The sequence below is a fragment of the Cryptomeria japonica genome, chromosome 5, assembly GCF_030272615.1.
Source record: "Cryptomeria japonica chromosome 5, Sugi_1.0, whole genome shotgun sequence".
Taxonomy (NCBI): domain Eukaryota; kingdom Viridiplantae; phylum Streptophyta; class Pinopsida; order Cupressales; family Cupressaceae; genus Cryptomeria; species Cryptomeria japonica.
In genome coordinates this window covers 522,477,389-522,494,274 of record NC_081409.1, presented here as the reverse complement: position 1 = coordinate 522,494,274, position 16,886 = coordinate 522,477,389, and the positions used below count along the sequence as shown (strand labels likewise).

At 37.8% G+C, this 16,886-nt stretch overlaps 1 protein-coding gene across 13 annotated transcripts in view; it reads left to right on the top strand.

Annotated features, from left to right (window-relative positions):
• The window catches only part of LOC131060938 (uncharacterized), a 198,006-nt gene that overhangs the window by 113,614 nt on the left and 67,506 nt on the right, over nt 1-16,886 (top strand). For all 13 annotated transcript variants that reach the window (XM_057994393.2, XM_057994389.2, XM_057994392.2 and 10 more), the window contains 7 exons: nt 12,913-13,056; nt 13,148-13,203; nt 13,378-13,456; nt 13,559-13,623; nt 13,722-13,770; nt 13,891-14,024; nt 14,146-14,238. In XM_057994393.2, the coding sequence (XP_057850376.1) occupies nt 12,913-13,056; nt 13,148-13,203; nt 13,378-13,456; nt 13,559-13,623; nt 13,722-13,770; nt 13,891-14,024; nt 14,146-14,238 (620 nt within the window). The remainder of the gene's footprint in view (nt 1-12,912; nt 13,057-13,147; nt 13,204-13,377; nt 13,457-13,558; nt 13,624-13,721; nt 13,771-13,890; nt 14,025-14,145; nt 14,239-16,886) is intronic.

Below are 16,886 nucleotides of genomic sequence, written 5' to 3'. Positions count from 1 at the left end.
AGATGCAAAAGTTAAGAGATTTGCTAGGCAAAATGAAGATCGAAGTCTTCTAGCAAAGGCGCCTCCGTCATCAACTTCACCACCTTGTGGGTCTTCAACGCCTTGAGGAACAATTCGCTCCACCTCCAACGAAGTTCGCACTCCTTCTTGGATTGAAATTTCGCACCTCTCCTTGGATAAAACTCGCACTTCTCCTTGGATGAGATTTCGCTCCTTCTATTGCTCCTCCAAATCGCACTTAAACAATGATTGAATGATGGATCAAAATGTCTCAAAATACCTCCCTTATATAGGTGCTCACCATTATACTCTCCCATAGGCCGACTTGGTGGAAATGAAGCAAATAATAAACAAAATTAAATAAAAAGGAGGCCGACCTTTAAAAATATTTAAAATAAAACCCCAAGCGCACTCCCTTCACTTAATTTAATAATTAATTAATTTAAATGCCTTTGCAATTAAATTTCGATTTTTTAAAAGGCTAAATTAATTATTAAATGCCTTATGCGAACTCATTAAATGCCAATTTTAATTAAAAATATTCCAAAGTTTTAGCGGACTTGGCATTTAATGCAATTCAAAAAGTGTTGGCGCCTAGCATGGGAGATATTTGGGACATCAAAAATATCGCTCTGGTCCCTGGGTGAGGGACAGGAGCGCCTCATGCATTTTAGCCTTGCGTTCTTCACTTTTCACGTTCAAAGTCTTATCCTGGACGTTTGAAATAGCATTTTGCTTGGGAACCTTGAGCTTAATTCATTCCTTTTGTGGAAGGAGTGTGCCTTAAAGTACTTTCGCCCTGGTCCCTTGGAGAGGGACAGGAGCGATCCCACACTTAGCCTTGGTTCTTGTCTTTTCCAACTGCCAATTTATGTTGCAAGGCAATCGATGATCTTCCTCCATCCATTCCATACATGCTTAACTTGTCCTTTGTAAGGCAAACTTGATATTCTAGAGATTTTCGCCCTGGTCCCTTGGTGAGGGACAGGAGCGATCTTTACCTTTTGCCCTTGGTCTTTATCTTCTAAGTCGCCAAATCGAGTTGTGAGGCAAGCAATGATCCTTATTGTTTGCTTCATGCATGTCCAATTCACCTTTTCAAGACTAACTGAGCTCTCCCAAGGATTTTCGCCCTGGTCCTCCAGTGAAGGACAGGAGCGAACTTTTGCTTTTGAGCTTAAAATTGTCGACTTTTGACGTTAACTCCTTATTCATCGTCTTCCTAAAGACATTTTGGACCTTGCATGACTTCGCCTTGACATGGTTTTGGAAGGAAATGACTAGTTTTATAGAAATCGCCCTGGTCCTCCAGTGAAGGACAGGAGCGATCCTTAGTCCATGGTGCAAATCCTCAATCATATTGATATCAAATTGTCTTCAAGGCGTAAAATGTTATTGCTTACTCCACCTTGAATGTTTGAAACGAAAGTGGCATCTTAAAATTAGGCATACTTGAATATTTCGCTCTGGTCCCTTGGTGAGGGACAGGAGCGCCTTAGCCAATTCCATCAAGTTCTAGTGGTCTTTGCAACTTTGTTCCCTTTTGAAGCATTCCCCATATCATCTCCATCATGCGCCTTGGCTTGGATTGGACCAAATTTGAAGGGAAAGACTTGATGATATGTTTTTCGCCCTGGTCCCTTGGTGAGGGACAGGAGCGTTTTTACAATTATAAGCTCAATCATTTTTTGCTAACTTTCAAAACTATCTTTAATGGATTCATTATGCTTTCCTTCACTCATCTCCAACATGAAATTTGTTTTAACTTTGCGGGAAATTTGCCTTATGAGGAGATCGCTCTGGTCCCTTGGAGAGGGACAGGAGCGCCTTGGCCATTATGGGATCACTTTGCGTTTTGCAACCTTCAAAATTATCTTCAAATGGAGTGACTATGCCCTCTTTCCTTCATATCAAGCTTGAAATTCGCTTCACCTTGGCCAAAACTTGTCTTGAGGGAAAATCGCTCTGGTCCCTGGGAGAGGGACAGGAGCTACCTTTGAAATTCGCTCTGGTCCCTTGGTCAAGGACAGGAGCGCCTTAGCCAATTTGGGTTGATTTTCAACTTTGTAGACGGCTCAAGTTATATTCAATGAACAAAGCATTCTTCTCCTAACCTCCTTAAATCTCAAAATCACTTAAATCTTGTGTGGACAACGCAAGTTTGGAATTCAAGCTCCGGTCCCTCAGTGAGGGACAGGAGCGATTTTTGTCATTTTAGCATATTTCCTTGTTAGTTGGTCGCTCAAATTATATTCAATGGACAAAACATGCCCTCCTTGATCTCTTCCAATCAAAAAAATTGTCTTGGTCCTGCAAGGACAGTGCAACTTTGAAAAACAAGCTCCGGTCCTTCAGTGAGGGACAGGAGCGATTCGGTCTTAAACTTTAAAAAACTTGTCATTATGAGTCTTCAAAATCTTCAAAATCTTCAATTCATGTTCGATCATATCCCCTGGCGATCCTGCACAAAACAATTTAAACAAGTCAATAACCAATATGCACTAAATATCATTTTCGCCCTGGTCCCTGGGTGAAGGACAGGAGCGATTTCACCTCTACAGGCCAAAATATCAAAAATTAGGTCTTCAAATCACTTGACAAGGCATAATTAAGTCATTTCCAAGGCCAAGGGCCAGTTAGTAAACCTTCAAAAATTTGGTCAAAATTCACCCGGACAGAATTGCATAATTCAATCTTTGAAATGCTAACACTTTAGACCTAACTTGAATTTGCCTTCAAAATCTCAACTGGACCCATCCTGAGACAAACTTGACTTCCTGGCAGGCTCATCTTATTTCAAAATTGCAATCAATGCGAGGATGCTTAATAATCTGTCAAAATTGGGCTGGACTTCGGCTTGAAAATATCAAAGGAAACCCTAAGGCTTAACCCTAATCCAGACGACTCACTCATTTAATCCAAAACCCTAAAGCAGAGAGAGGAACAAGCAAAACAAAAGCAAAAAGAGGGGGTCCCCATTTTAATGGGGCGATGTGTGAAATGGTCACAACACAAACCAACTAGATAAGTGTGTTCAATTTTGTTTTGCTGGCATGCGGGGCACTCTCTGACATTTTTAAGGACTTCATTTTTAAGTACTTTCCATGTAAACCTTTTCCCATATCTGGTTGTAAGTATTAAAGAATTCCGGTGACTAGCCATAGGTGCATCATGGAAAGTCTTTAGTGTCTTAACCTTGAAATCTAAATTAGGAACCAAATAAATCCTCTCCTCTTAAAGCATTCCGGTGACTAGCCATAGGTGCATCATGGAAAGTCTTTAGTATCTTAACCTTGAAATCTAAATTAGGAACCAAATAAATCCTCTCCTTGTCAATTATCAGCTCATTGATCACTGTGTATCTGCCATCCAAAATAGTGCCCTCCATTATTCTTGATGCCCATGAATCTTTAGCATATTCTACTGAAATTATCTCTTTCCAATCAGCACCGATCTCAGCTAAGGAACATTAATGAGACCTCCTAGAAAGTGCATCAACCGCATTTTTCTTTCCCTTGACATATACAATATCAAAATCATAGGCTTGAAGTCTCCTCACCCACTTTTGCTACCTATCTTCGAGATCTTTTTGATAATTGAAATATATTATGTTGTGGATAGTTTTGATGGTGAACATGCCCCCCCACCAAATAAGGTCGGAACTTGGCCAATGCATGCATGATGGCCAACGTCTCTCGATCATATATTGAATAACTCTCTCCACACCTCTCAACTTACTGCTTTTGAAGGCTATGGGATGCTTCTTCTGCATTAATACAACACCTATCGCCTCTCTTGAAGCATCACACTCCAACTCAAAAGGTTTGGAGAAATCTGGAATTGCCAAAACTAGGCATGTAGACATTACTTATTTGAAGTGATCAAAACACTTTTGGGCTGCATCAGATCACAGGAAAGCCCTCTTTTTAGTTAAATCTGTAAGTGGAGCTGCAATTTGTGCAAACCGCTTAACGAATGTTTTGAAGCACCCACATAGGCCAAAGAATCCCTTAAGATGTGAGAGATTCATGGGTGTAGGCCACTCAATAATTGCCTTGATATTTTCAGGGTAAACTCTCACTCCCTCTGGATTGATGATGTGACCAAGGTAGAGAAGTTTTCTCATGCCAAAATTACAGTTAGATTCCTTGGCATTACAATGAATCACTCTCCAATATGCTCAATACCTCCACAAGATGGATTGTGTTCTTCCCCCGGTTTGCTAAAAATTAGAATATCATAAAAAAAATATTAACACAAACTTTCTTAATTACTTCTCTAGAATTCTTTTCTTTGGAGGCTCTCCACCATCACCATCTCCACTAGGTGAAGCCATTTGCTGGGCAGGAGAAAGAGATGTGCTTGATGCGGAAGCGATTTGTGTTTGGCCTCTGTTGCTTTTCCTTGTGGTGTCTTGTGACCCTTGTATCTGGACCTTTGATGTCTCTGCTTTCTTCTTTGCCAACCACTCATGTGTTCTTTTCAAAACAACAACAGTCTTAATTCCAATATCTTCTATTTCTCAGATGCTCCAATATATTGGGAAAATTGGTTGCATTTGTATGCGATTAGTGGAAATTGGATCCACCTAATCTGATTCATTATCATTAACACCTAAAATATCCCAATTCAATTTAAAAGTGACAATTTGCTTGAGTGACATCCTCATCGAACTCCTCACTTGATACTCATTAGCATAGTCTACCCAATAATCTTCTAACTGTGGGATGTGGTGGAAGCTTGGGCATAATTGTAAATTGCTCTTCACAAAGTCCTTATTGTCGAATGGAAACCTCATTTCATAAAATTGCATTGTATATTTAATCACATCTCTCTCAATGTTGAGAGCACCAGACTATGATTTGCAAGAATACTAACCGAGGCCAATTGAACATTGGATGCTTGCCTTCTTTCTCTCTTGGCATCTCTTGTTCACTTCAGCTACCTGCTTGCATATCTCTATAAGAACAAACTTATTCTCTACATATTTAGGCCTTAGGCAACTTTTATAAACCATCAAAACCTTCTACTATTATGAAGGTGAATCTTTGAAACTGGATGAAGTGGCTGCCATATGTGCTGATTAGCTGTATGGTCTCTAGTAAAATTCTTTGACCCAAATCTCCTTGAATTTCCCTTACCAACTTCATCGTAAAAGCATCATTCACTCTCTTGAACTTCTTGTATAATATCTCGAATTGTAGTTGAGTGTAATAAGTATAGATTTGAATTGAGTCATTGCACACGTCTTTAGGGCGTATACTTGGCCATTGCTTGGTACAAGCTAGTGCATAGAACAAATGTGAAGACATGTAGAAGAATTTGTTCAGTAAGAAGCTAACTATCATTGAACATAGTTGTTCACTAATGATTAGCCCAATCTAGATGTTGCTCTCCAGTGATAATTACTTGGATGAAGAAATAAACTCAGTCTTCAAAATCATGGGCATTCTCATTACCTTTCAGCCTGTGCAAGAGTGCAATCATTTTTTTTAATCTCCTTAGCAAAATGAGACCTATGCAGTCTTTTGGCAATTGTGACTTACCCTTCTTAGGAATGGTGAAACATTCCCATGCAATTACATTCCTATATTGGCCCTTTTTCTCACTTAATCTTTGGTGAGATAGTAGGAAATTGAAATCAATATTAACTTCCCTTTCAGGGAGATGAAAGCACTTGTTGATAGTATCTCTATTGACAGTAATGAGCAAATGATTGTCATTGATTCTGATCTCTCTAGTCTTTGGGTCATAATGATTGATACATTTTAAAACCAAATTTGTGCACTGAATGACCACAGGGAAATCGCATGCATGTAGAAGACCACTCTCTATCATCCTTGGAGTAATTTGAAGATTGTTATCTTTGTTGATTCTTTCGTAGAAGTCATTTAGATTCACATGCCCTAACCTTGTGTCGCCAATCTCGGGAATGGTATTGGATAGACTAGAGAGATGCTCTTGGTCTAGGTATTTGTAAGTTCATGGTGACTGATTTTTGCTAAAATAGGGAGAGTTTGAATTATGGGAAAATTTTGACATGGTTTCTCTAGGAAAACCAAGTTTTTTTACTACAAAAATCACTCAACCCTTCTTGAATGTTATACTGCAACATAGTGAGCTGAGAAGAATAGGAGCTTATTGTCTTTCAGTTGAAATATAGTGCTTACACCTTTAGTTCTCCCTTGTGTAGCTGCCAATTTTTCTGCCTGTAATTCAGCTCTCTGCGCTTTGCGAACTCTTTGCAAATGCTTGTTAGAATGATTTGCTTTTGGGTCATTTTGATCTTTTATGTACCCTTTCATTTACTACCTTTGGCTGTGTCAGTGAGCATTGATTGCGGTAGATGGCTCTTTGCTTGGCACTACTTTTGAAAAGCAATGATCTAGTAAAGTAAGGCAGCCTTTTCATAGGTTTTGAAAACCTCGTTGGGCTTCGACAGAGTTTCGAAACCTCTCTTCATTGTCACCTTTTATCTTTGTAGGCGTCCTTTGTGAAAGTAGAAAGTCTAGTCAAAGTTTTGAGTTTCGAGTTAGATGTCGACAATGGTTTGAAAACCTTGTTGGGCTTCAAAATTGGTTCCAAAAATCATTCTTTTCTTCCATGCCGTCTTTGTAGATCTTCATGAGATTCCTTTTATAGAAATTTTTGAGCTTTTTGAAGTTGAGTTGTGAGTCAAACTCCAACAAAGTTGTGAGAACCTTGTCGGGTCCTTACAACGGTTTTGAAATCGTGTTTGAAAGTCAACAACAAAGGAAGAAAGAAGTTTTAGGTTTTGAAAGTGGCACTTCATTGGAAGAAAATTTTAGAAACCTTGTTGAAGACTGGCAAGGTTGTGAGAACCTTTTTGGGTCCCCAGATAGGTTCAAGAATTGAGTTAAACCGACACAAAGGAAAAGACTTTAAAAAATTCAAAGGGGCAAAGCTTTTGGCGGAACTTAAGAAGGTTTTGATGGCCTCGTCGGAGGTTGAAAGGGTTGTGAAAACCTTGTCGGCTCTCGACAATGGTTTAGAAACCTAAAGAAAAAGTCGAAGACACAAAAATTTCCAAGTAGAAAATTGATTTGTCGGGACTTAATGGGGTTATGGGAACCTGATTGGGGACATGTTGGTGTACGTTTTATCATATAGCGAACACTTAGAATAAAATATCCAAGGATATTCTATCCTCTCTTGAACAAAATCACTACTTGTGCCAAGATTGCGAGAAAGACCACAAGGCGACTCCAAGGTTTGTATGTGCGAACAAGCGACTTTAGTGGGATAGCTTCTTGGGTAGTGTATGATGAAAATCTCAAGGGGGACTTACGCTTGTCAACTATTATCATTCAAGTTGAACTTAGGTAGATTTAACAATTTATGCTCTATGTTTTTGGATTTTCTGGTTTAGGACTTCAAAAAAGATAAAAAGGATGAGGGTTTAAGGATTCATACTACTTCTAAGCTATTCCTATGAATTCAAGAGACGGTAAAAGACTAAGTGAAATTGGTAACGACGCCTTGTTTCGCCACACTCGGACAACTACGCAAAGCGGGTGCAATCTTCTAGGGTTGTGCTTAAGATTTTCATACTCATGAATAATACCAACAATGATTTTCATACTCATGAATAATACCAACAATTGAACAATATTACTCAAAGTAGAAGTTAAGCATCCACATTCAAAAGCTCGGGCTAACTTTACACATTGAATGAAAATCATCCATCTAACAAAAGTATGAGCAAAATTTCACCAATCTAAACTATCAATCCTTCATTCATTTAACAACTTCAAAGTAAATCACTGAAAACAAATTTAATCTAAGTGTTGAAGGGAATATGCAACCATGCAACCATTTAGCAATAAAAAAGACTTCAAAACAATACTGATAATGAACTTTTTATTACTCAAATAGCTCTACACAACAATTTCATAAATCTCTCCACACTGAAATGAAATTAGAGAGAGTTTATATAGAGTTTTTGAAAGCAAAATAAATGGCCAAGATCAATCTAAGATCAACGGCTGAGATCTAGACAACCTAACCCTAGATAGAGTTTCCCAAAACAATATCAAAGATCAATTTCAAATGAAACAAGTGGCACAATATGCTATTTTTTAGGATTGCATCCCTTTCTTCTAATATTCAATGAATTTGGACACAATCTGGTCAACCTCCTCCATTGTGACATGTGGCAACATGTTGATCCTGAATTCTAATCCTTCTAGGTCATCTGCACTTAGAGCAAAAGTGATCTCTCAGTCTAATTCTTGCTTCTGAACGACATCTCTAATGAATAGGAGGTTTGACGCTTAAGCCAAATTACTTTTCAAGACTGGTCCTATGATGGCAAAGAAGATGTCTTGAACTTTGACCTTCAAATTCTCCAACTGCATATCACTTTCCCGGATAGTCTCCTTCCCAAGCATCTCTGTAACTACAAGGAAGTTCTTGTCTTGAATTGCCCTTCTATTCTATCGGCATCAACTTTCACCTTTTCCAAGACTTCATCTTTTCTGTCCTTCTATTCTATCGGCACCAACTTTCACCTTTTCCAAGACTTCATTTTATGGAATCAACGTCCAATGCCAACTATTGAAGTCATAGTCAACCCTTGCTTCAATTACATTTTGATCAACCAACTCTTGAGGCGAGACTCCTTTCAGCTCTCCAAGGCATGGGATAATTCTATCTTGGATATCCTGGAAGTCAGTCCATACTTCTGCCATGTTCACGATCCTAGAAAGTAAAGAAGAAGTTTGTTCATACGCTGATGATATTCCTTCCATAAACTTGGCTGCTTCTTCTCTTATACTTTCCATCCAATCTCTAGTTTCACTGGCTGTTACTGCATCTTCCTCAGAACCTTTGACTACTGCTGTGAATTCAAAAGTGGGAGAACCTCTGGATTTTCTTGATCAAGTGGCTTAGTAGTCAAATGCCGAATATATTCTTTTAAGCGCTCTATATCTCTCTTATGCTCATTCTTCTTTTGTGTCTCTTCATCCAGCTTTGCCTTAATGGGAGCAACTGAATTGTCCAAGTCCTCTTTTACTTGGGCCTCTGTGCTTGGACCTAAGTCAAAAGTGGCGATCTCATACTCATGAGGAGCAATGTCTCCCTTTGCCTTGTTTACCTTTGGCACGGCTATCTGCACTGTACGGTTGCCTGCCTCATCTCTCTGGATGGTGGAAAATCTCTTGGCTGGTTTTTTCACTACAACCTTTTCTAGTCTGGCCAAGAAATCTGCCATATCATCCTCCTCTGAATCCTCTATTACTGGTGCGTTTATTTTCAACCTCTCCTTCAGCCAATCAGGAACAGTGGGCTGCTCAATGCCTTCCATCTCCTGATTGCCTTCTTCAAATCCAATACCTCAAAGGGCGGAAATCATTCCTTCCTGAAACTCTCCTTCTTCAACATCCATTTCATTTTCTGATTCTATAATCTTTGTGCCAGTGGGAGATGGTGGCTGTTCATCTTCTTGGTGGACTGACTCTGCATTTTCTTCATGAATTGAAGAAGGAATGTCTATCTTTGCCAATGACTCATCAATAGTTAATATATATTTTTCATTCTTAGATGTGGCGGATCGAGAGGGTTCTATCCTTTGCTTCTTCTGAGCAGGCTCTTCATTTACAACTGCTTTCCCCTTTCTCTTAGTACTAACACTTTGAGTTGCTTCTTCCTTTGAGGAATATCCTTCTGCTGCTCCCATCAGAGTATATGTCAAAGTTATATTTTTCCTCTTCAGCTTGTGGCACTGCTGATCAACCTTTTAGCTTCAGGAGACAATCTCTGGTGAGTTCCTCCTTGCAACGTCCTGGTAATGTACACCAAGAATGCATCATGTGCTTGATAGCTTTTCTCCTTAAGCTGCAGTTGCGGGTAACAATCATAGGACTGGAATTCATTCTCCCCATTGCCAACTATGCCTCTACAAATTAATCCAGAATATCTATAGGTTGCAGCTAGTAGATAGACTATGTAAGAACTCATGTAGAATGATTTTGTCTTCTCTAAATTTATTAGCTACTCATGAAGGTTATTGCTGATTATGCGAGACCAATTAAACATCCAGACTCCTGAGGTGATTTCATCCATGAAGTAATACATCTATGTTACTAATGGTGTAGGCTTAGGGCTGCCCATTAGCCTATTCAGTAGCAGAATAACGTCTCCATATTCTTCCTTGAAGTATGGGCGCAACAAGACCTTAGGCACTTTCCCTTGGGGTCTCTTCTTCTCCAACCAGGATTTATTAACATTGGCTGCACAAAGCTTATACTGAGCATCATAAATCCTTCTAGTATCCTCTTTTGTCTTGTAGGTGGTTTTATTGTATTTTGGAATTCCGAATGTTTCTTGGATGGACAACTCTGAAAGGTTGGCTAAAACCCTTCCATCAGGTGCAATTATCTCTCTTGATTGTGCATTGTAGTATCTAACACATTCAACCATTAGCTCAGCACATTGCTTGGCGAGAGGAAATCCGGCTGCTTGGACGATACCATTCCTCATCATCTGGCAGGCTATGGGTGTTGGCAGGTGTCCATCAAGACCATACATTCATTTTTTGAACTCTTCCAAGTCAATGTCCAAGAGTCAGTTTCTGTGACATTCTTCCATTTAGACGTGATCTTGGATTCCATCTGTTTCCCTTTGCTGGCAAACTTCACTGATGCTTCCTGAATGGTGTTCCCTGCAAAACACATGAAAACTTATTTTCAGATTTTAATTCTGATTTCTAATCCTTTTTACTAAAATTTCACTTTCAGCGTTGATAAATGGTTAAGTTTTTGTGAAAAAGCAGATTGAAAGTGAAGCGTTTGGCCAAGAAATTGATAAAATTGAACAGAAACGATGCTTTTTGAACCAAAGTACAAATGTATAAAGGACTGATAAATTCTGAGTTCTGATTTGTTTAGAACAGCAATGCTTATTCAAAATTAGAGAATTGAATCACCAAGAACAAGAATTTGCATACCCGGAAACCAGCGCTCAATCAGATGAGGAATTTTATTGATGAATCCAAAGGAGATCTTAGTATAAGTGCTTTCAACTTGCTACAGTGGCACCAACTGGTTTTATTTGCGACAACGATAATTACTGAAAACAAATATTGAAAGAAACAATGGAATTACTAAACCCTACGCCTGGCCTGCAGGCAAAATTATTGAATCAAACTCTAATTCCTCAATGTGCAAAACAAACTAATCCATAAAGTATTCCCGATGCCTGAATGAATCTCAAATTTGCTGCTGACAATTACTGATCAAGAAATCTGTACAGACCCCAAAGCCATTTCTGAATGTTACGGCCTATAGGAGGAATTGTACGTCTGAGGAATTGGTAGGGCTATCCTGGGAAATGGTATGGCTGAGTTAAGGAGGCTTCAATCCTTCCTGATCTGTCACAAATCACCTTATATCTGCTGCAACCAAATTTTAATTGAAGCCCTTGCAGAGAATTTCACTAATCATTGACCAAATCAACCTCTTGGAAGCATTTATTATTATTGAATTTGACTGATCTGAATGCACCAAACTCTTGATGCTTTATTACTGTAAAAAACCTGTAAAATCTGCCTGAAAATTCGTCCGATGAAGCATGAATGGAAACCTTGTGTAGGTTCCCCTCAATGATGAACTGGGTTTTTGTCCAATTCACAATTCTCCATGGGTTTTCGTCCCCTAGAAATTACCTGGTATAAGCTGCTCTGAGAAAGATTTCTGAAAATAATCATTTATAAATTAGCAAATAGAGAAATGAAGTCTCTTTATTAAACTCTCTTCACCTTTGGACTCCAACTCCTCCCTTTGCAACTTTTAATTTTGCTTTTCAAGTCCATTAATGCGTCCAAGGCTAGGGTGTGCCCAAGTTGGGGTTAATATTATAATCACACTTTATTTTTTATTATTCCCCACTTACTTTATAATTTGCACCTACTTTATAATTTAAATTTATAAAGTTACTTTATGATTTTCATAATTTGCTATAAGTAGTCACTTTAATAAGATTTTACTCTTTTTAATAAATGAGATTTTTTATTTTTAGCAAAAAGTGACTTTGCAATAAATTAATATTATTTGCTCATAAGTGAAGCCTGTCAACTGCCAATCTCAAGTTTAGAAAGACCTCTTATGCCAGGAATATCATCCCCTAACCACTGGATTTGCCTACGGAGATGGATAATAGGCAAATCTGGTCATCTGAGTGATTGTCTAGGAAAGAGGGGACATTACACAATGATGTGCATGACTGGACTTAGAATGCTAATGTTACATGTGCCCAAACTACCTCATTTGCACCCAAATAAATTTATTGTTATTTTTTTGGATTTTCATGGAAAAAAATGTAGGTGCGATGGTTTGAATGGTATTTTATTGTGACATCTTCCTTTCTTGGAGCAAACTGAATGGCATCTTTCTAGTTTCATCTTATTCTCTAGAAGTTGGGATATGCAATTGGCTACTTATTTATGGAGTGAAGTCATACCATTTGCCTTTAACAAAAGTTGGGATTGGGTTTATTTGATATCTACAATGCTTTTTATTCCTTTTCTCAAACAAGATATTAGGGTCTAGTACTGTTTTGATTATTTTAGTTTTCTTGGAGCTAACAATTGTTTTCCTTTAATAAGTAATAAACCTTTGTTAAGTGTAAGTGACCATTTTTTTTGATATTTTGAAGGACCTTTTCGATTTGCATTTTAGTTTTACTTGTAAATTTGTCATGTCGGCAAGTAAGCCCCAGTCCTTATGTGCAGATCAGATATTTTTCTGCAAAAAGGATGTCTATTTAACAAGTTTTGGAGCCATGTATTAATATTTTAACATAAACTTTCTGGATTTTGTTATGCCTAATCTTGTTGATATCTTTGCCACTATAATAATGTTTTCAAATATTCTAACAGGTTACTTGTGACAGTTAGGTCAAGAAGGGCCCATGGTGCACATTGGTGCAGCAATTGCTTCTACCTTGACATGGATGCATGGTGAATTTCCTAACCAGAAAAAGTACAAAGATAAAAGATCATGCTGTCATAAACTTCATCCACAAGCATGGCCCTTTGTAAGCATGTTATTCTTGTATATATTTATCCTAGTAATTTAGTTTGTTTGTTCCTTCTTACATCATTGTTTGAACTTGAAATTGTATGCAGGATTTCCACAATGACAAAGACCGTCGGGAGTTTATATCTGCTGGCACTGCTGCTGGGTATTTTGAAGCAAAACCCTTAAATTTGTCTGTGATTTCAAACTAACATTGAATGGTCTCTGAAAACTCAAGGTGGATTTCATGGTTGTATAAGTGCTGCTTTGAGTTTCATAACGAAATAAGTAGGCTCTGAATGTTTTTTCTGTTTGGTTGCTCCTTTGGCTGTCTTTTCAGACTGGCAGCTGCATTTGGTTCTCCTGTAGGGGGGGTTCTTTATTCATTAGAAGAAGCCTCTAGCTTTTGGTCAAGAAAGGTGTGTTCAATCTGTACTAAAATATATTATCTTAAAGCCTGCAAAGAGACCAACATGTATGGGTGTGATGAAGTGCTTGATATTTATTATTTACATCTTTAGGTTATGTGGAGATCACTAGTCTGCACAGCAGTAGCTACAATGTTGCTATCATGGCTTCATGAAGGGTGATTTTTCTCAGATGACATTATTTTTGTAAAATGGTATAATTATGTTTGTTAGTTTAATGAGGACTTATCTCAGATACACACTCTTCAAAGTGCAGGGAGTTCTCTTTTGTCCTTCCAGGGAGCTTGTCTTTCCATGGGCTTCAGGTGGTATTAAATATATCTATCTTGCTATCCTTTGGTTTACATTGTACTACAGTTTTTCTCCAAAATCTTCCAGTGGAATGGAAAGGTTTTTTTTTTCCTTATAAATTTCCCTTCTTTCAGCCTGTATTTCATCTCCAGGATCTACCTCTCTTTTTAATTACTAGTGTAGCAGCTGGTATCCTGGGAGCTTTCATAAATACATCTCATGGATGGTTGGCTAGAGTCAGACCACCTTCGGCTCATGCAATCTCAAGGTAGATTTTTTAAACACCAATTTTAATCTGATGTGTCACGTGTGTTTATTCTGTTGTTAGAAGAATTGCTTGTCTTTACTTGCAATGCCTCATTCCTAAAATGTGCCGTGATATTTTGCAGGATTGTTGAGGCCTGCAGTGTTACTCTAATATCTGCAGCTGTAATTTTTATAGTTCCATATTTTTTTGGCCAATGTTTACCAGTCCCTGAGATGTAAGTCACTTTTCAAGAAGGTCTACATTTGGATTTCTATTGTATATACTGACATTCAACTATTTTCATCATCAACTGTAGAGCCTTTGGTTTCTCATTATAAAAGTGAAGTGTTCAATATATAACATATATTTTGTGTCCTCATAAATATGTATGAATCAACAATAATGATAGTGATTTCATAATTGCAGAAGAATACAGTACTAGATCACTTTGATGTTCATGATGTTTTGTGTTTGGTACTGGCAGTAGCAGCAATGCTGAAATAGATCAAATCTTTTGTTTTGATTGAGTGTAACATGCAACAACCTATGCAAATTTGAAATAACAACTTTTAAATATTTTCAGCAGAAAGAAAGGGAAAAACCACAGTTTTTTTTTTGACCATTAAATAACTGAAAAGAAAATATATGAAATAAACAAGATCTATATTGAAGTATAAATATAAGATACCCAAGTAACTTTAAACATTTCAATTCAAATGAAAGGAAGGGTTTAGAAAATACTTTTCTCCAGATGCCAAAATTCTGAAACTCTCATAACTTTATCAACTGACCAATGAGGAGGGAAAGTATCATCAGGGCGCTTTTCCGCCCAACCACAGACTAACTAGTCCCCTGTGCCATATCCGACTGGATTGGCCCGACCCTTCGCAGGGAGGTAACAGGAGTCTAACTCATGCCATTTGAACTGGTGGATAATCCTACACATATCCCTAATCGGTCATACGCTATAGGCTACCCCTAACTAGTATGACCTCTGATTGGATTGTGTATTTGGATTAACAAACTGGTTGACGCTTACAAAAATAACATCACCTTAGCTGAGGGTTTCTATGTTAATGTATTCACTCTAGATCTTGAAGTTAATTGTTCATCGTCCTGCTTGGTTGGATTAAATTCCTGAAGGTATCCGAGTCCTCATGTTTGTCTCTATGCTACTGCATTCTGACTCTATGAGACTCATTGGCTGTCATAAATGTTTGGACTCAAGTTTCCCATGCTGGTTAACAAACTCGAGATGACTTATACTCTTAGAATGTAACCTTTCTTTGACAAACCCTAGGTTAATATAATATAGAGTTCATACTTGTGCCCTTGAGCTAGCAGCCTGCTCTCTCATGTGAACAAGGATGAATGCAAGCTTAATGAATATGTAGAATTCACCGTCCTTTTTATGAACCAATGTTCTGTACAAATTTACCAGTCTTAAGTACAATAGTTGATTAGTTCGTATTTCCCACAGTCTCAATGCTGTTTACACAAGAGAAGTAACCCATATTGGCCTTTATTAAATTGCATCCGTCATTAAGTTGCAAATGATAAACATACAATATCAACAGTAAATATTTCTTCCTAGTTTGGCATGTTTGATTGTATCGGCTGGTACTCTACCTCATCTTGAGGTTCAAGGCCTTACTTTATATAAGTTGTAAATTGTTCCTTTTTAGTTTTATTGTAGCATGGTTTTAACCGGTAAACTTACCTTAGTGAGGAAAAGATGAGATAGACAACAGACTGCTATCACCGTCATCAACATAAGCTTCTATGTTCTGTGCGTATTATGAGCTTTTTTGCTGCTACTAAATTGTTCAATGAAACTATTTATTTGTTTGAATGCCAACTGCATTAGGAAGCTATGAAGCTATGTATTTCTATACATAGGACTATTAGCATTAAGAGTCATATAAATACTACTCTAGTCGGACGTTTCTTCCAAGTTGAAGTTAACTTATCCATCTTGATTGACGCTTTGGTATGAGGACCTCCTTGGCCCAAAGGTTTTTATATAGCTGCGATCACACTTAATTGTTTTTGTTTTAATTTTCTCATTCAAGATTTCAAAAGGTAGGAATAATACAACTAATTCCCTGGAATGGGAAAGTAAGAGGTATAAGAGCCGCCAGCTGTTCATTCAACCCTTAGGTTTGGAATGCTCACCACGCCTGACATGACTCTGCTGTCAAGGCAATTTTGAGGTATTCTCTCTCATGGAGATGCTATCTGCATCATTGTACAGCTGTGCTCCTATACCCATTACCTTCCTAGGCTAGGGTCTTAGTTTTAACATACTCTAGAGATGGTAAATCTTAGATAGGTCGTCTTTACCGTCGTTATGATATTTTTCAGACTTAGACAAATCTGAGATAGCTCATTTAAGAGGTAAAATCTTCTTATTACAAGTCTAAAGGATATGCACCCTCTCTAATCTAATGGTTATCTTTCTGCATAATTTAACAATTGCACTCAACTTTCTTCCAAGCTTTATATCATACCTTTACATACATACATGCATACATCCATCCATACATACATATATATAAATACATGTGATGATGTTTTACGGAAGATACAAAAGTTTTACCTCTGTTGTTATATCTCCAGACTTGGTTAATTCTGAGTCAGCCCAAGTTGAGAAGGTAAATTATTCATACTACAAATCTAGGGTATGCAAACCTTCCAACATAATAGTATATTTCTGCATCTCATTACTGGTTATATTTTTTTTAAGTTGCTACAGCTAACATACATCTTTCCAATAGCAGAAATTTAGTAGAACAAAAGTATATTTCTGTTGGTAGCCTAAGTGAGTTAGGTTGTAGTATACAGAACATCAATATCCAAATTATAACACCAGAGCATAGTAAC